Here is a 21066-nt window from a genome sequence, read left to right on the forward strand (position 1 = left end):
CCTACATTTCCTGGACTATATTAAAAGAATTTCAGCTATGCTTTTACTGAAAATAAGGGACTTTCTTGTTTTTTTTCCAGCCTTTCTTGTTTTCTGTAGCAACAGCAGTAGAACTTATGGTTTAAATGGAGAACTTAGACACATTAAAGAGCTCTGAAACCAAATCTACCACCGATGCTGCAGTACAATCCAGGAATAATGCTTTTTCCTTCCAATATAGTTACATATTTTGAATCAGCTTTTGACTTTGTATGTGCATTCAGAAATCCCACCCTTTGCAACACTTAACATTTATGGTGTTATCCAGAGCAGACGAGTGGACTAAAAGGAGTGCTTGAAAGTACAAATTACAAAAGCAAGCTCTGCTTCAGAAGCTTCTATATACGTTAGAGTATAGAATCAGGTTTTTAACTCTTTGAAAGTATCTTAAGCTGAAGGACTGACTGAAAAGCTGTGTGGCTGGCTGATGCTGCAAGCAGTGCTTGGAGAGCAGAGGGAGGTGTCTATGAAGTGCAAGAGTGTCCTGTCTCTGTTTATGAAACCAATTGGCTTTACTGAAGCTTACTGCCTTTGCTGAACATGCTCTGTCTTTTCCATGTATTTCATACTAAAGGTAGTGCCATGCCAGAAGAAACAGATGCTGAATCCTATTAACAGCTACTGGTTAGCCTGTGAGTAACACCTTCATCTTCAAAGATTTGGGACAGACTTGCTAATTAATCCTCCTGTGAGGAAGGTAATGTAAATTGTCAGAGACACAGAAACGTTAGCTAAACAAAATAACAGTTTTAAGCCCAAATAACACAGCTGCCTGTGAAACGATGGCGTTTCGGCATCTTCCAAAATAAAAGGAGAGCCAACAGATTTTGAAAAACATATGATAGCTGCATATCCAAATGGAAAACTGTTTTACAGATGTGTTTGAAACCACATTAGTGGCATCTTTGTTAAAAAGTGGACAAAAAGAATCAGGCAGTTTTAGAGAACCATAAGCAGTAAGACGTGATAAAGACTTCTCCATGTCGAGTGCTTGGGCTAGATATGAACTGAGAATAAAAATAGTGAATGATAAATGTCCCATTAAAATCTGCTGTCTCTGAGACCCTCCTCCCAATTCACAGTGCAGAATAAGGACCTGTGAAGACCCAAAGAAGCTAATCCTTGCACTTAGATATAGCTATTAATACAGCCAGAAATATACACCAAATTAAATGGTTACAGACCACTTAATAAAGAAAAATCCTGAATTCTCAGCCAGTTTTCTCCCCTTATTTGCAATATAATTCTTTCCTCCTTTCCTAAATCTGTGCTTGCAGTATTAGAAAGAACACCCCAGTGATTTTCACATTACCAAAAGGTTATACAGAAACAAAAGCAAACGTAGAAGAAGGCTGGTTTTTTTTTTTTTTTTCATGTGGATTCCTTGTCAGTTTTGAAAGCAATTGGAGACCTCACAGAAATCCAGAATTTCTAAAAAATCAAGTGTTGGAATTAGAAATATTTTTCATTTTTGAAAAAATAATTTTTCTTGGCAGATGTTGTGGATTAACTCGACTATTCCCATTTTATAGCAAGCTCATGAAGACTAAGTGACTTTAGTCACACCTACATCACAGATGTGAACATACCCAGCAATAATAGGAAAGCTGCCATAACACTTGGGTTGCCTGAATACCATATCACAATGCTTATACCTCAAGGTCACACTATCCTCCAAGAGCTTAATTCACTTTGGGACACAGAAATGTTTTACATATATTTTTAATTATACACTGTGTTTTAAGTATCTTTTTTTTTCAAATGTCTGTGTAAGAATAAAACTCATGTATGTAAAATGATCCTATACATTGTAATTCTAGAGAGCCATCACAGATATACGGTATTATATACATATATAATGCTGATTTTTTTTATGTATATATATGATGGGAATCAGAAATACAGATAAGCAAAAAAAGACAAATATAAATAAGTGGAAAAAAAATGAAACAAAGAAAATGAAATGTTAGGAGTATGTTTAAGATTTGTAGCGTATATAAAGTATTTCCAGTTGCTTGACTCTTGGGTTACCTTTTTCTTCCCACATAAATGAAACAGCAACTAATAAGCCCTTTCAGACCACAACCTCACCAACTGGCTAGCAGGTGGGTGAAGTGATTCTGTCTCTGCTGCTCAAGTTGAGAAAACTTTCCATCTGCTTTGTATCTGCACGCAACGTTCACAAATGTGAACTAATCCACAGTGGACTAAAAAAGTCATAAACTCAAGAAGAAAAATAATGAGATTGATCAAAACTGGAAGAACTATGAACTCACTTCCACCCTAAAGATATCCAAACAACCCAAGGACTCTTGTTATGAAAATGAATGTTATGCTCAGAAAACAGGAAAGAACAGCAAGACATAAATCAAATAAAAATATCATGAGGTTATGCTTTAGAGAACTGCATGACTTGCACCATTTCTTGTGTATCGAGTTCCGTGCCTACAGCCTTTTTGCAGAGCTAGATAACTCCAGGCAGCCTAAAGGACACAAAACACCCATGTGCCCATAACCAGCGCAAGTCTTGTTAGCAAGAGCTTAAGGTGGCTACCTGATTAAAAAGTGAATCTTGCCAGGTAAGAAAGAAATCAGCCATATTCTGTACTTGATAAGGAATAGAAAAGGAATTTTCATGTGAATTTGAGATGAAACATTACACCAGGAAAGGTATTACAAAACATTTGCTGTGCTGAGGTTACAAAACCCTTTTGTCAATGTAATGTTCACATGCAGGTAGAATGGTCTGCAACGAGATGATCAATAAGGATAAAAACAATCCCTCGGGTACCAAGAAATTATTAGATGCCATGGAGTGGCCAGAGGGGATAGAAAACTGAAAGGGAAATACAGAACTGAAGCCTTTTACTTCCCTCCTGTATTCCTATGAGGTATTAGCTTAAAACGTGCCCGGGCTATGGCCTGGAATCAGATGTACAATCAAGCACATGGAGATCCTTCAGTTGGAGTCAGTTAACAGTAACGTATCACAGGACAGGGATATCCTATGCACCTCCAGCAATGTGTTTTTAAATAAGATACAACAGTGCTGTGACTATTTTAAACAAACATCAGTCCTAAAATCTGTAAGAAGAGACAGGCTTTGTTTCTGCAACAGACATCGTCAGCTTCAACATTTTTTCCTGACCAAGTATATTCTGAACACCTACAAGCACATGGTGGGCATAAAGCTTCAGCATTCTTCCAGTAGCACCACAGACATGGGTAAAAGAGAGCTGGGACCTCTATAATTTAGATTAATTGCTTATTACAGGTACGAGGAGAGGTGCTGTGGGAGTACTACAGCCTCAAATAACAACTGAGAGCAGACGTTTGAGCCAACGTGATCCCGTGGGACCTCCGGGCTGAGTCGCAGAGTGCTTTACCTCTGCAGCAATGCCTGTCCCTTTCCAGCTGCTGACAGCACAAGGATACTGGCAGGGATCCGACCACGTGTCTCCTCGAGGAGCTGCCCTGACTCACTGCCCTTTTGTATCAGTTACACATTTCTGCACATAAGGCTACAGCAAGATCCAAACCCATTTTAAGTCTGGCTCCTCAATTTTCTCTGTCAGTCTGTCAGAAACCAATGCTGGACCTCCAGTGTTCCATCCCTGGCCAGCAACGGCACCGGCTCCCACTGCAGATAACCTGCCAGCCATGCCCCTCTGCGGGACACAAAGAGGGTACTGCAGCTTTACAGACACGTCTGAGGTTTGAAATTAGTCAGTTTTAGCAATGGTTACATGGGGGTGATCAGGGGTTTCTAAATCTGCATAGGACTGCGCAGCACCCCTCACGTTGTCATACGTAATTCTTGGTCATACTACAGTTTAAGGATAGACTGGGTTGGTCTACAGGCACTGACAGGGTAAGAGTGAGATGGAGAACTCATGGATCACACATTCCCTGAACTGCTACAACTGCTTTCCTAACAACTGCAACACTCACGCTGGTGTGCCCACCACCTGGACCCTACAGCCCTCTGTCTGTCACTGGGGAGTAATGAGTGACAGTGAGACCGTCTAGCAGCTTTCCAGTACCTAAAGGGTGCCTACAAGAAAGATGGAGGACTTTTTGTAAGGCCATGTAGTGACAGGACAAGGGTGAATGACCTTAAACTGAAAGATGGTAGACTGGGATTAAACATAAGGAAGAAGTTCATTACTGTGAGGGTGATGAGACAATGGAACAGCTTTCCCAGAGAAGTTGTGGCTGCCCCATCTCTGGAAGGTGTCCCTGCCTGTGACAGGGGGATTTGAACTAGATGGTCTTTAAGGTCCCTTCCTACCCAAACCATTCTGTGATCCTATGATGGCTAAATCTGCCATCTGCATTTTTCCCACAAACCTCTGCTCAGTCTTACGGTGGGTTTCATAACCCTAGCAGAACAGCTTTTCACAATTAGAATAAATAATAGCAAAATAATAATAATAATAATAATAATAATAATAGTATAAAATCCTCCAAAAGCAATAGCCAGGAAGCTTTCTCTAGCTTTCAAGATTACAAACAGCTACAGTTAAAAGTTGAAAAAGAGGGGGAACAAATGCTAATTATGGAAGATGAAGAAATCAAAGACATTTATTTATGCGCAATGTAAGATCTAATATGTCACCTTGCCGCCGCATTGGTGATTATCTTCAGACTGCTGGGATTACGGATCAGCTTATCCAGGATGCTGACAATCTGCTCAAACTTGGGTCTGTTGTTTCTGTCTTTCTGCCAGCAGTCCAGCATCAGCTGATACAAGGCAGCTGGGCAGTCCATAGGAGGTGGCAAGCGGTACCCTTCATCGACAGCCTTAATCACCTGCACAAGGATAAAAGTTTTTGGAGACTTAAAGGCAGTTAAATCAACTCGTTTTTATCAGTTCTGCGAGCCACGTTAACATGGACATTCTGTGTTTAAACAAATGGGTTTATTCACTAATTGTCTTGTCATGTAATGCCTCTGGTTTATCTGCAAAGTAAACCAGGCAGTAAATTAGGCATACAGAAAGGGGAGTTAAGATACAGTGTGTGACTTTGAAGAAGGTGAGAGTCTTGATAGGATCTTCAAAACTCACACTTGATTGAACTACATCCATAAACAGCAGCTACAGTTAGTGGGGTGCTTGTTTAACTATGCCAGACTTCAAAAGGTCTTGAATATCTCTCATCTGATCACCCTTAGCAACGCACACTTTCCACACTCACCAGTGGGCACTGCACTTGGCAGAAAACCAGCTCAGCCTCTCACGGGACACCCTGAACTGATAGATAGGAGGTCTTGTGGACTATCTCGCAGGGCCAGAAAATGCTGTACAAACTTAACCATGAGGATAACTGTACGCTACTACGCAGGGCAGGCCTAATCCTTCTGTCATTTGTATAGATTGACAAAAAAGGTAGCATAGAATTTACATTGTTATGAAGCTTTGTAATACAATGATGCAATATTGCATCGTATATATTCTCACAGTATCGACTGCATCACTGTGTACATTGGGGTTTTATTCACAGTGTGATAGATGCTGCAGGATTGATCAATAGTTGTTACACCCTAGTAAAAAGGTGGTATTAAAAGGCTTCATAGCAGTGATGAAGCCATATTCTGTAATGTTTTCCTTTTTGTGTGGATTGGTTAATACAAAACCAGGACAAAGTATTCCAAATAAGAACAGGGACAGGAAAACGGGCCATGGTTTAAGCAGCCACTAAGCAGAGGCACATAAACAGGTTAACCCTTCTGTTTCTGATTTTAATACAATCTTATTAAAGGCATTCTGTTTATATCAGCTTATATAACACATTTTCTTAATCTCCAAAACCAATGGAAAGGAACATTCATGACTAACTAAAAGAAATACACATTTTTTTTGCAGACTTGGGTTCCAGAGGTACTCATTTGAAAGGAAGTTTTCTTCTCTTTTTCCTCATAAAGTAGTTTAGAAAATGTCTGACAACTGTGTTACTGACTTTTTTTAATGTAGCACTGGTGACAATACATACCAACCCCTTGGAAAATCTACTTGTGTTAGTGACTCTACTGCAGATAATTCAGTTCATAAGTAACTCCTGTGGAATAAATCTAGGATAAATAACACAACAGAAAAAGATCCCAAAATAGATACAATAAAAATCTTATTTGGGCAAATGTTATGCTTCTTGCAAAAATACTGGAAGAGATCCATTAATCATTTTGATTGCAGGCTTGGACAGTTTACTAATGTTGCAAAGAAGCCTGTATTGAAAGTCTCCTAATCAGATCACTCTACTTCTCTATTTTATCCCTTGATTACTTCCAGAAGTATTTTGGTTTCATTAAACTCTTACTAGAGATGCTTTGCTTCTCATTTTCACAAGCGCCAAGGACAACTGATTCTGTGTATTTGACATGTACAGAAAACATCTACAGAATATTATACAAGTGGAACCGAAAGGGATCAACAGAAATTTAGGCGGGTTTTCTAACAATAAGCTAAGGAATGTAAAATGTAATGACCTCACTGCAGTGGAATTGCTGGAATCATCCTACAGAAAACCACTAGCATGATGAATGTCCCCAAGGCGGGGGGGTTGGAACTAGATGATCTTAAGGTCCTTTCCAACCTTAACTATTCTATGATTCTATGAAATTCTCCATGATGTTTCCTTCAGAGGTCCAAAATACCCTGCTACAAAGATCTTGGCTTTTTGTTAAGCTCATGAGAACTTTTACTTGACCAGGGAGATCTGGAGATTGTTATTTCTACATCTTCTTCAATGTCAACGTCAAAAACTCAGAGCCACCTGGTTTCATTATGCTTCGCTTCCTTTCACAGCTTGATCCTGTATTTGAAGAACGTAACACTCAGATAACAATATACTCACATCCTGGTTGGACATCTCCCAGTACGGTCTCTCTCCATAAGACATCACCTCCCAGAGAACAATTCCATAGCTCCATGCATCACTGGCTGATGTGAACTTCCGATATGCAATGGCTTCTGGTGATGTCCATCGGATAGGAATCTTGCCCCCCTAAAAGAAAAGAAAAGTCCATTTCACTTCAATACAGTGAATATAATTTTGCACGATTGCTCGTTTTAACTCTGAGATTCTTAATTATCATTATATTGGTTTATGACACAGCATAAGCTGGAAAATGCTATTGCCAAGAAAGCATCTTGTACCCTATAGAGTAAAACATGTTACAGTGCAAAACACACTGAAGCCATAGATATATCTATAAATACAGAGTATACATACTGTGTGCATGTACATATGTACGTATATGTACACATATATATTTATGAGTAGCATAATATGCACAGATAATAATAAATGCTGTGTTAAATATGGTTGATTTTCAGATATAAAGTGGTTGCAAACTAGTAAGAGTCATACAGCATTCAGGATGAAAAAGCTAGTACGAGATCCCTGCTTAGAGCTAGACCCTTTTGCACAGCACAGAGGGTTGGATTTGGCTATTTGTAGGGTAACTCAAGTGAATTCCCTTTTGGTGTGGATCTCTGCATGGTTTCACCATGTTTTTCTAAGACATTCAAGGAAAATAAGGGATCATGATGTTGCTTTGTTTCATTAACACCAACCCTCCAAATGCACAGAAAAAGGTAATGGCTGTGACCATACACACAAACATCCAATTCCAAAGCTGTCAGAGACAGTCACAGAAAAACAGATTCAGATGGGGTCATCTGCACAGAGAGAGCCCAAAATGTCATCTGGGGAAGTGGTCTTGAACGTGTTTTAGTCACAAGAAATAAAAGCCATCATTAAATCACGTAAACTTGAAAATAATTAAAGCTACCATTACAGTTAATAATGTTAGGGGAACATCTCTTATTATGGCCACCACTTGATGCCACAGGTCAGAGGTGTAAAATGCACATAAGCAGCCTGAGGCTGAGTTTCTGCAGGATGAGAATGAGAGGAAAGAGACAATTTCCCATGGTGCCTGCTTTTGATAGAGGTTTTTGAGACTCTGATTTGAGAGTCACACATGAGAAAGCATTCTAAAAGACAGCGGTGCATACTTTGTTACTTCAGGTAATTCTGGAGTGAATATATTTGACTGCAAAATCCTCACAATAACTTGTGTAGGAAGGGAGTGCTCTTATTTCCAATGACTAACCAACAAGTAATAAAATGTATAGATAGTAATGTTTTGCCTACTGTTCCATAAAGTGTACCTGTGCTGATGGCAGCCATACACTCACTGTATTCATAGAATCATAGAATGGTTAGGGTTGGAAAGGACCTTAAGATCATCCAGTTCCAACCCCCCTGCCATGGGCAGGGACACCTCACACTAAACCATCTCACCCAAGGCTTCATCCAGCCTGGTCTTGAACACTGCCAGGGATGGAGCATTCACAACCTGCCTGGGCAACCCATTCCAGTGCCTCACCACCGTAACAGGAAAGAATTTCTTCCTTATATCCAGTCTAAACTTCCTCTGTTTAAGTTTTAACCCGTTACCCCATATCCTATCACTGCACTGCCTAATGATGAGTCCCTCCCCAGCATCCCTATAGGCCCCCTTCAGATACTGGAAGGCTGCTATGAGGTCTCCATGCAGCCTTCTCTTCTCCAGGCTCGGCTTAACTAGCTTGGTCAACAACAGAAATGCAGACATCAGTGTTAATTAGAAGCCTAAATACACTGAAGCCTAAGCATCTGCAACTTCATGGCTAATATGGCACAAATTAGAATAAATATAAGCAACACAGGCAGGCCTGACTCAGGCCATATAAGAAAGCCCTCAAGGCAGGCAGTAATGATGTTGTTTTTCTTGCATCAGCATAATGTATGGTTCTGTGAAACGTAGAAATATCATTTTGGAGTTTTTAGACTATTACTCTCTAAAAAACCTGAATTTCCATGGGTGGCTTCAGGCTCACTGTTTTAGTTACATGTTAAGATACAAAAATGGAGCTCTTTTTGCTGAACCCTAGAGAAATAACTGCAAGGTATCACACAGAAAAAGTTTGCTTGTGGCTAAGTCGCGAGCACTTTAGGCAAGGGCAGGAAATATCACGTCTGCTAGACGGTCTTTACCTTCATAGCCCCATGGAAAAAGTCATTTACACAATCGCAGACCCACATTTACACAGAATGACATTAATTAGCCTCCTTACGTTTTGGCGCTGCTTATTGCAGGGCAGGGAAGATTACAAACTCAACGAAACCAAGTTCTTCTGGCTTTGCTCATTTTAGTGAAAGATGAAGGCACATCGACTCCAGATTCCATTACAAGCAAATAAATTTTCTTTGCTAAGTCTCAGCTGTAACTCTATACAAGCTTAGAGATACATCTAGCATTACCATAAATGAGAATAAAATGAGAGTATCAAAATACAGCTAAAAAGAAATCAACTGCCACTTAATAGAGTATGAAACTATAATTTTGCCATTCTGTTCCGCTATTTGTCATAAAAACGTCAATCTTGTCTTTGCATTTAAAAGGGGACTCTGTTGACTTGGGTTTTGAATAATTCAAGGGCAAGATAGAAAAAAAAAACGGAAAGTTCTAGTAAATATTTTTTCGACAAACAAGCATTTTAACACAAAACTAATTACCCCAAAGGGCTATGCAACATCTGTATTTTAGTAGATGTCCAAATATCAATACATGCGGGAAACCTGCAGAGCTGTATCAAACTAAAGACATGGTTTTCTATTGCTATTACCTTTGAAATTATAGTGCTTGCTAATTCAAATAGTCTATTTTGAAACTAAAACCCCATGCTCATTCAGCATTAGAAGATCCCTTTTCACTCCTCTCCACTAAGAAATACACATCTCATTTGAACACATATCTCTTCTGAAATCAGTATATTCTTTGCAACATTTTTTGCCAGGATCAAAGATATCTTACCTAATTTACCTTTGCGTAACTTAAATCAAAGACTTTCCCCTAACCCATAGAGTTGGAGTGGGACATTTAAGTTCTCAGACTTATTTCTTTACTCATCATTTTGTGTTTTTACCTCCTTTCCCCAGTCTCCCAATATTTAAAACGTGTTTAACAATACCTACTTGGCAAACTGCTATGATGACAGTGCTAAGAAATCATGCCTGTTTGTTTCAATTTACATATGTACATCCATTAAGCTTTCATACAATTTAACCTTCTTTATCTCCTATTTTTGTTGCTTATCCTCCACTGGAAAATCTGAAACTAATATCATTGGCTGATATTACGGGGGGTTCTACCCTTCAAAATTAGTGCTATCAGGAGTGAACATGTAAGAGAAACTTACTAAACGAAAAATCATTATATATATGCCTAGGAAAAAGGTTTGCCCAAATCTATTTGATACAGGCTTATGAAGAGAAATCTACATGAGCTATATGCAGTATATTTACTAACTATTTAAATACAGGTTTGATACATTTTTGTCATGATGCCCCTTTAAGAGCATGCTCATCATGAAGCCAAATAAGCCGCCTGAATTTGAGCAGAAAGCATTAGTATTAGAAATTCTAGGAGTTTGTTATTGCAGCTTAAAATCCCAGGCAGCCTAGGTCAAAGAAGTACTCCTGGGGTTTGAAACTAGTAAGCTAGTAGTAGCCAAAAGTTCTATCTGATCGAGATGGAGCTGTGACTCCTACAGTATCTGGCCTTTCAGCATAATTCACTTCATATCAATGAAGTCTTCAATTTATTTCCAACATGTCTGGTACTCCAGCGCAAGGAAGCCGTTTCCAGGCCTTCATAACCCATTCCAATAGTTTGATTTACAGTCTGTTACAGGGTGATTGCCACAGGCACCTTAAGCCACAGACCCAGGGAATGGAGACACAAGAAAAATGGATTCTAACAGAATTATCAGAAGAACTTTTGCAGGAAAACCTGAAGGTAAATGCCTGACATTAATTCATTAGCAAAAGGTTTAGGCTAGTTCAGGAGATATTGCCCTGATACAGACCAAGATGGTTACACGTTGTTGAGATGAGCCTGACTTATGTTCTTAAGCACCTGAAGGAGACCTGATGCTACTTGTTCACCCCTTATTAATGAAAGTTTTACCTTTAAAATGATCTCCTTGAGTGGTAGATGATAAGAGGATACAGTTTCTCTCCCTCTCTATCAAGAGAATTTGTGGGGTTTTGTTTCCCTTGTTTTGACACACCCTTCAATACACTGAGACTGTATTACCATGGTTTTGCATATATAGGGAGTGAACAAACCACAGCAAATTTCTGTCAAACACCAATTGCAATAACGTGTGTCTAACAGAGAAGATTCTTGCGCCCTTCCCTATGGACACAATGGAGCAGTGCCTTGCCATGCCCTCCCTGCTCTGGCACCATTACGTGGGGACACCTTCCAGAATACTTGCCATCAAAGCACAGGCATAGTGATGTAGATTTAATGAGAAATTATCCATGCAAATATAGTAACTGGGCAGTGTTTTACATTGAAATGCCACGAACATCACTGATGTATCTGTGCTTAAATAGTCAAAGTTCGTCTACTGATTACCCAAATATTATGTCTTTGAGAGACATAATTACAGTCCCTCTACGTGTGTGATGGCTTAAATTTACTTCCACTTAATAACGTGTCATTAGTCCACCCACTTGTCATATAGGCATCTAAAAATAATAAGAATAAACCGGATCGATTTGACAATGACAATTTTAATACAATCTTGGCCTCTCAATTAAAAGTGAATAGGTACAGAGAACGCAGATAATTACAGCACATTCCCTGCGGCACAAAGGCTCAGTCAAAAAAACCTCCAAACGCTCCATCAGCCTGATTCACAGGCTGGCTTCTGCTTCTGTAAGCTGGCAGGCCACAGGCTGCCAAAAGCCCTTTGTGGTATCGAGTCAGTGACAGTAATTCAGGAGGTATAAAATGACCCTGTCAGGTAGCAAAGTCTTCTTACAACTCCTGATTCCTTGTATTTCACATATGCAACTGTGGTCTCTGCATTGTCCTTCAGAGCTCTTGCACAATAGCATAGATAACACAGATTATGTATTGATATATAAAGGGATACATACATTATTGAGATGAGAAAGGGTACATGTTCATATCCTTTATGCAAAGCTTCAGACAAAGCTTCAGTCAGTGGTGTGCTTCGAAAGCTTGAAGGGCTGACTGGGCTTCTTGGGGGAAGAACGATCCCAAATTGCAATTATGAATTAAAGGAATGGAATTGTTCTCAGGCTTGGACATTTACAGGCAGACAATAAGGAAGCTAAATGGACAAATCACTCATCTTTGCAGCTAACTACAAATTTCACTGGTACCACTGACACTAAATGAATAACTGGGAATGGGAAGAGGTGGAGGGCTGGCAACAGGCTCTGCCCATTAACATAACACGCACTTCGCTGTTTGACTGTTTGGAATTGTGGTTACAATTTGGGTTTTTTATGTTTTTGGTCTTTTCAAAGATCTTACTGAGTAGTTGACATCCTTTAGTGTTAAAGGCACGACACGTTTTTGGACGATGCCATTATTTTTAAGAAGTGGCGCTATTTTTGTCTTGCTTTTGTCATATAATTAGTACTTGCAAAATGAACCAGAAGCAGCCTAGGAAATGGTCCTGTTATATGAGATGTGATATGACTAAGCAGGAGGAGAATGAACTGCCCAGCTTTCTGCCAGTGGAGTGGAGCTCTGTTTAACACTCATAGCCCCCAGTTTTTTAAGCTGGGGACCAAACATATCCCAGGGACACGCTACCTTTGTATACATGTAGAGAAGATACACTTCAAAAGAAACTTGAGCAAAAGAATGAATAGCAAACAGCCTTGTCCTTCTCTAAGAGTCCAGATGTGGCAGAGGTTTTTGCAGCAACTATTTCTGAAGAAAATGAGATTTGTCCTAGGTTATATTTGGAGGTTTTAAATATATGAGCATCTTCTTGCAGCAGTTTGCACGTACACCATAAATGCCAGATGGAGTTTACTGAACACAGATGATTTCACTTTACAAAACAGTTTATTTCCATCTGATTCCACTCTCTACATGTAAATAGGCAGGTAGGCTTAGAAAACAGGTGGCTGAAAGAAAAAATTCAACACTGCACTAGGCCATAGGAAATTCACATATAACGCTGTCTGGAAACACTGACACGCTGTGCATCCTGGCTTGTCCTAGCCACCCATGGGTGTATGTCGCTGATGTACACTTCATTTACATGCCTCCCTTATAAAGCTGTGTGCTATATAGTTTGAGGGGAGCTATGCCTATGGACAGTGGTGGCAGGACATAGAGTAATTGCTTTAGCTTGCACATGTACATCCTGAAGAAGAAGACTAGATAAGTACCTGCTTACCTTGAGGACAGTACACCCATTACTTTCGCAGGAGCTTTTAAAAAGAGGGCAGGCAAGTATATCTGACAAAGCAATACACTTCTGGCGGAACTACAGGCAATTTTCTCTTGAGGATCTCTAGCACTATGTTATGATTTACTTATTAATGCTACACCTATACTGAGAATGAAAACTGTTTTCTCCTACTAATGTCCCTTTAGATTAATCACGAGCGATCTCTGCAGACAGTTTTCTAAATTGGTATATACTGCATATTTCTAACAACACGACAAAGCTTATCAGTGGTCAAAGAAAGCACTGAAAGGTCAAGTAAAGAATAGAGTCTTTATGCCTGGTTAAGTTATGAAGGTATGATTGATAAATCTGTATCTATAAATATCTGTGTATATATAATGTATAAAGAAACAGCTAGGATTTCTTTACTCATTTGTCATGTTATTTTATTTCAATCATGAGCAACACAGTATGCAAACTACCACACTAACTGATTGCTTCTGTCAGCGATCAGGAATGAAGGAAGCCCTAGAAAACCCACATTAAGATTTTGCCCATTCATTCTACTCCAGTCTGGTTTGTACACTGAGGATGAGACAATTACTAGCATCAATGCAAACTACACTTGACTAAGAAACTGGATATTAATGCCACTTTTTCTGAAGTTAATAAAATCCACTTGCAATAGGATTAAAGTGAACAACCAGACATCCCAGTGTAGTACCTATGCATACAAAGCTGAATGTATGCCTTCAAGGTTTCTACAGTAAAACAGAAGTGTTATTCAAATGACAACAAGAGGTGCAGCAAAGCTGTAATTAGAAGATGCTGTGGCATTCATAAGGCTCTAAGCCAACACCGTAGCTTCCAAGTAGCTTTCAGGCAGGATGAACTTCGGAAAAGAAACAAGCAGCAGCCTATACTATGGGCAGTTGCCTATGGGGTAAAAGCTTCTCTATCTCAGGACAAAACAGAGGTAAGTCTCCTTGATCTCATAACCTTTTCAAAAGCTGGGTATCACTTTGTATATATGATATAAGAAGGAGAAAGCACAGGAGGTTTATGACATTGTTAAGTAATATTTCTTTTCCTGGTTTACTCAAGTTTTCTCTCAGTTAGGGGTACAACAGCAGGTATAACTGAAATGCCCTTGCAGAACAGTGGCATCAGTATGCTCCTATCAGACACATGTCTCATCATAATAGAAAACACAAAAGGGTAAAAAAACAATTTAAATTAAGAAAGTATTGCTGAGTAGGATTTGTCTTTTGCTGGTTGGGAGCTAAAGCAGCAGTGCAACAAAACTTGCTTAAAGCACACATGAAGTCTTATATGACCGTGGGCTAAACCAACTCAGACCGTAATTGTGGTACTCGCTTCTTTCCATAGCCAGCAGAAAGAAACAGAGCCAAGAATTTTGTATTCTCTTAGAAAAGTAATCTAACAAAATAAACCTCATTTTTTGCCTTCTACCTTCTCTGAGAAATGAATTATAAAATAGCTGTGATGGTTATGGCTTATTGAACATCTCTGGCCATGCAAAACTGGACGGCCCCTGCAACACGGAGTATAAACTTCAGGGTCTGCCTCAGACTTCTAACTCTGTCACAACCAATGGGAATTTTAAAAGGATAAACAAAGACAAAAACTCACCCTTGTGGTGTAAGCAGCTTCTGGATCATCTTCTAGTACACGAGAGAGACCAAAATCTGAGACTTTGCATACCAAGTTACTATTGATGAGGATGTTACGAGCAGCTAAATCTCGATGGACATAACCCATATCTGACAAGTATTTCATGCCAGATGCGATCCCTCGAAGCATGCCTACTAGCTGGATGACCGTGAACTGGGCATCATGTTTCTGGAAAACATATGAAATGTCATTTCAGAGACTGCTCACGTTCCTCCTCCTTGCACTGAATTCTTGATAAAGACCCTGGAGGCTCCTCAAGTGGAGAGCTCATGAGTTGGGGGCCGTGATTTAAATGTCACAAGTGGAACTACTTTGACCTGCAGAAGACAATCTCCCAGTCAGCTGAGGGAAGGGGACAGATTTTCAATTGAGATTAAAATTCATTTTTCCTGTTCTTGCTGTCATCAGAATTTTAATTTCCTAGTTGGGACCTGTGTGAAAGCAGGACATAAATCTAAGCTGTGCGTGCTCCTGAGACTGGAGCATCAGGACATTAGAGAAACAGATGTCCAACTTCCCTGAAAGGCCATAGGATTTGTTAGTGAAAATCCCAGCGTTACCCAATGGACTAATGAAAGTTTTCTATTACATAAGCTGGGTTTGTTATTTTTTAGCAAAAGCAAAGGCTGATCTGATTCAGGGGCTTTCAAATTCCATTAAATATAAACTAATTCCTTGAAATTTTCCTCAACTTCAGGAAAAGTCACTTAAACACACTGGGACTTAGCCTAGAAACCAAATGCTGCATATATTTCTAATTGTCTACTAGCCACATGTTTTAAATCTTCCAGCTATCACTGATGCTGTTTGTTAACATCTAGCTTTGATACTGATATATAGACACACAGATGACAGGACAACAGTACGTCCTAGTGCAGCTCTCAAATGAATTTCCCAGTGCTGTAAATGTATCATCATGGGCAGCTCTCCAGCTTTTCCTGCTGCTTCTTCCAGGATTTTATTAAATACAAGGGAGCTGGCTCTGCCATGTGGGGTGAGCTCACACAAGTCAGTCTGCAAGACAGATTGAACTAATTTAATTTTTGATTAATACACTTCGGGGCAATATTAGCACCATAAGCATTAGACAAATATATGGCACAGAGGATGCTTAAAGAACCTCTCAGAATTCCCTTTCATGAAGAAATTAATTATTATAAAAGACTCTTAGCAGTTCCCTGTTATGAAACCTTTAACTAGAGCCAGCACGAGAATTTATATAGACACTGGAGAAGATTTAGCTAGAAATCAGAAGGCTTCTAACCATGAAAGGAATTAGACATTCAGATCGCCTTTCACTGGCAATGGGAAAAGCAAAATAACCCGCTTTGAAAGGCATGTATAAAGAGGGCTGTGTGGCCTGAGTTGCCCGTGATATGAGTCACAAGGTTTTTTTATCTGTTTCCACACAACAGTATAAAAATGAAACACCAAACAAACCAAACAACCACACTGAAATGAACAACCTGAACGACTGTTTAGTACTGTCAGAAATTGTTCCCCTTTCTTCAGTGCTTTTTAAGCCTAAACAAAATATATGTATTTCAGTACAGATATATTTCATTCAGATATACTGACACGTTATTTATATGTATTTTACATGCTCCAGTGGACATCATAACATATATAGTACATACTGAAACTAAGGTTGACAATATATCCCCTTTTGGGGTTAAACGTCTAGTTCGATGTTATGAATTTGGGGGATAATGTCATTCAACCGTGGCAGAACCAAAGCAGTCTCCCAGCCACAAGTGAGTTTGCCCTAACAAATTCAAATTAAACTAGTGGTTCCCCTCAGATGGGATTTCATTTCTGTTACACTTCTTGTTTTGCAACAAGTAAATCTTGGTGACACAGGGAGCGTTCACGTTTTTTTAGGCACGCTACCAACTTTGACAGAAAACAAAGATAAATCAACCACAGCATTAGGATGTCTAAGGTCGGGGAAAGAAAACAGGCCAATAGAGTTTTCTAGCAAAACATTTTGAACACCCTCAGGTATGGGGTTATTCCCTAAACTTTTCATATAGAAGGAAACAGCTCTCTGATCAGTACTGTTGGTTTGCTGATAGAATTGCCACAAATCTGTTCATTTTTGAAGTCATTTGGTAAGACTCATTGCCAACCAATAACCGTAACTGCTTTTCGGCCCTCAGAAAAACAATTATCATTTTTGTGTGCCAGAATGATGTTTTGGTTTAGTTTGTCACAGATGTGATATACTAATAACACCGAAATTCTCTTTGTTTTGATGTAATACTTACTGCAAGCAGACAAAATGGACTAGCAGATCCCTACCTGGCTTTCTGAGCACACAAAACCAAATGGTAATAATGAAATATCAAGCAACAAGAGCTGATGATCAGAGCAGAGTGGCAACGAATCCATAACAGATCCAGGACAAGGGCCGGTTCTGTACCACCTACTATTCTACTGCACTTACCCGTAGGAAGCTGTCCAAGGAACCATTCTCCATATACTCAGTAACAATCATAACTGGTTTACCTGCAAGTAGATCACAGTGGTCACACATTCAAAATGAATACATATGGATCTGTAAGACCAAGCATTACAGAAATGTGCCCAAATCTTCCAAATCCCAAGGTTAATCTTACAGTGAGACAGAAAGCAGATGCATGGGCAAACCCAGCTCTGTGCACAACATAATTGTGATTCTACTGACATCAACCGATTGGATTTTTAGCAGCTCAAGTGTCAAGAAACAAGTGAAGCATCCTGCATTTTCAGGATACAGTGTTTTATCCATCACTATTGAATATAATCCTTCATAGAACTGTTGAATATGTGCAATTAAGCTGGTGTATTCTGCCATGCAATTGCCCCCAAGGTTCCCTCTGGAAGGGAACCGGGCACTTGCTGTGGCAGGAGCTGTGGTTTTTCTTGAGGTGCTCTCCACAGAGGTGCAAGGACTGTGGAGCAGTGCTCTACCATGTGGGTACAGCCAGTGTGTTCCTCAGATACTACTATAAGGGAGAGATGAAAAGCATATATAGAGGCAATAGCAAAAAATGCTCTCCTTCAGGAAGGTATTTATAATGCATATAAACTATTAAGCTTCAGTATTTTCCTAGCATAAGCCATAGAAAATGTTTTGGTGGGGAAAGAAATGGGGAAAGTGCAGAATCAGAGTAACACGGTACTGGAAAGAAAAGCAGAGCTGTAACACGGCCACCTTCCAGTACTGGAGGTTAGCCCCCCTTGCAGGCAGTCCTGCCTCCCTCTGCGGGCATCACTGACAACATGAACCTGGTCCTCTCCTGCTAAGCACAACATAGCTGGGGGCCAACCATGCTGCATCCGTGGGGCAGTGGCAAGCTCTGAACAAACAGCCCTGCATCCTTGGAAAGCTTCTGGTATCTTTCAAAGCTTGTCCATGCGGATTCAGATCAGGTTTTGAAAGCATTCTTTCTGCCCTAAGGTATTTTGTAACAATAACCAAGATTTCATATGCAACTCTGACATGCTGGAGAGAAATGAATGCAAAAATGAATGTGATTACGGTGAAGTTTCCAGACAAAGGTCATTGCCCTGCTAATATTTTACCATCGCATGGATTTTATTATTTCATAATACGTTCTAAAGCTTTGTTTATTTTCTCTCTGTGGTAGAGAGAAAGGTGGGCAAAAGCATGAAGTTATTTAAGAAGATGAATTATTATTTCACATACAGTACAGGAAGGCATCTGACCATAAAAGCATGACAAAGGCCTGCATATTGTATAGCAGGCATGGTGACATTTTAGCTTTTAAAATTGAACAGCATGATGCTTGAAAGAGGTACTCAGTATAACTCAAAGCAAGAAAGCCATTAAAAAAGCAAAGTAAACAGTAACAACTACTTTTTTGTTTGTTTTTCAGAAAACACAACTTCTACCAACTAGAAATTCTTAGAAGATAAACATCAATATAACGAGAAGAAAATCCTTTGTCCTTTGCGTGGATTAACAGGTTAGAATACCTTCTTTCTGCTGTGCAAACGATGTGTTACATCGTGAGAGTCACACTGATGGGTAATTGACTCTGACATCCATTGACTAGTAGGAACAATCTATCCAAAACATTAAACTTGAATGATATAGAATAGGATACAGGTAAAATGAAAATAAACAAAAAAAAAAAATCTGTTGCTTGCTTATTCTTGTTAGCAAGAAATATTAAGTGCAAGGAAAAATACCTAACTTACAGTGTGCATCTAATATTAACCCAAAGGCATTTCTGGTAATGCACAGAAAATGCTGCTGAATCTTTCAATCACAGGGCAATGCACTGATGAAGCTATCCAAAACGTCCTATGATAAATCCATGTAGTTTGAAACCAGGATATGGTTGCTTGGTTTATGTATAAACTCAGAGAATTTTATGACACATCAGATGAGTAAAACTAGAATAAGAAGATACATCTTCCAACTTATTAAGAGAGCATCTTCCTGCCTTGCTCGCTCCTACTCGGGAAGCCCCAAGTGCAGCACTGCACTCTCATTCAGTTGGAAATGTGTCTGTAATAGGAAGCACATGCTCAGAAGCAACACGGTGGGCTTTTAAAAGACCATTCTGCATTCATTTATCAAAGCACAGCCTTTATACATGATAACAACTCGTGTCAACAGTGTTGCTGAAATTTATTATACTAACAGGCTACAAATTGCTGTAAGTTATTAGTAAACTAAGCAGAACATGCACGCTGGTTATTAAGGCTACTGCCTGCAGCATGCTGAGGAGAACAGGGTAGTGACAGGGAAACACACAACAGAAACTAACGTGAAGGAGGGGAACAACCCTGCATCGAAGCAAAGGACTGGAGTCTTTTCTGATGCACCTCCTTCGTGCTATCGGTGGCTTGTCTCCTGGCAAACCAGAGCCACCCCAGCTTGAGAACTTCCTACACCAAACAGCCCTGTTACAGGGATTGTGCCAGTTGCAGTTACAAGGAGTTGCTTCAGAAGACCTGCTTAGTATGAAAAGGTAGATCATTGCTAAGGGTCATCTGTCAAATAGAATGTGGTTAATGAAGAAAAGGTCATACTGCCTGCTTATCATGCACTACCTGTACTGAGAGTGATCCAGTAAATATTCCACAGGCTCTCTACTTACTATACACAAACTGATGCTTTTCAGTGTGATTTAGTAACTACCATTAAAAAATAGGAACACTGCCTAATGTGTTATTGCAGTATATTGGTTTGGTTTAAAAAACACAAAACCCCCACAACCTTCTTCTATTACCCAACAGAACGTTAAAGAAAATACATTATTATCTTCACTTGCATCTCTGCCATATAATTTTACCTAGAGAAGCAGAAACAAATAGTTTCAGAGCAGTTTTCTCACCTCCTATACTCAAGCTATCTGGAGAGGGTGCTGCATCCCTGAGGCTTTTATTGACTTCAGCTGGGAATATTCAGAGCTCAGTCTCTCATAGTTAAATGTGACAGGCAGCTGGCACTCCCAACCCCCTGAAACACAGCAGTCTGCTGTGAATATAGCTGAGTAGCAAATTTACTAATAGTCAGTTATACAGAATACAGACAGAATTAGTAATGCGCATTCAAAGCGATGCACAAATTCTGCATGCACAGCAATTAAATCATTTTCTATAGTGCAACAAAAAAGTAACAGAACAGATTTTAGCTCAGCTGTGTACAGGCTGATGCTTCAGTGTCAAGTAATTTTGGGACTGCAAATCTTATTCTGTCTGTACAAAGCGTGTGTCTGTGTGACTGTGAGACCCGAGCTGAAGTTCTGGTGTCCTCAACATCAAAAGGACATGGAACTGTTGGAACAAGGCCAGAGGAGGCCACGAGGATGATCAGGGGTTGGAGCACCTCCCGTATGGAGACAGGCTGAGGAAGTTGGGGCTGTTCAGCCTGGAGAAGAGAAGGCTGCGTGGAGACCTCATAGCAGCTTCCAGTATCTGAAGGGGGGCTATAGGGATGCTGGGGAGGGACTCTTCATTAGGGACTGTAGTGACAGGACAAGGGGTAACGGGTTAAAACTTAAACAAGGGAAGTTTAGATTGGATATAAGGAAGAA

General features: G+C 39.7%; 1 protein-coding gene across 2 annotated transcripts in view; it reads right to left on the reverse strand.

Moving 5' to 3' along the window:
- The window catches only part of EPHA3 (EPH receptor A3), a 216677-nt gene that overhangs the window by 8823 nt on the left and 186788 nt on the right, over positions 1 to 21066 (reverse strand). For both annotated transcript variants that reach the window (XM_057415894.1, XM_057415893.1), the window contains exons 12-15: positions 17460 to 17521; positions 14972 to 15181; positions 6894 to 7043; positions 4658 to 4851 (exon numbers count right to left, since the gene is read on the reverse strand). In XM_057415894.1, the coding sequence (XP_057271877.1) occupies positions 4658 to 4851; positions 6894 to 7043; positions 14972 to 15181; positions 17460 to 17521 (616 nt within the window). The remainder of the gene's footprint in view (positions 1 to 4657; positions 4852 to 6893; positions 7044 to 14971; positions 15182 to 17459; positions 17522 to 21066) is intronic.

This window comes from Pezoporus wallicus, unplaced genomic scaffold (assembly GCF_028554395.1).
Source record: "Pezoporus wallicus isolate ANWC-B61680 ecotype Strahan unplaced genomic scaffold, APGP_CSIRO_Pwel_v1 contig_6814, whole genome shotgun sequence".
NCBI lineage: Eukaryota > Metazoa > Chordata > Aves > Psittaciformes > Psittacidae > Pezoporus > Pezoporus wallicus.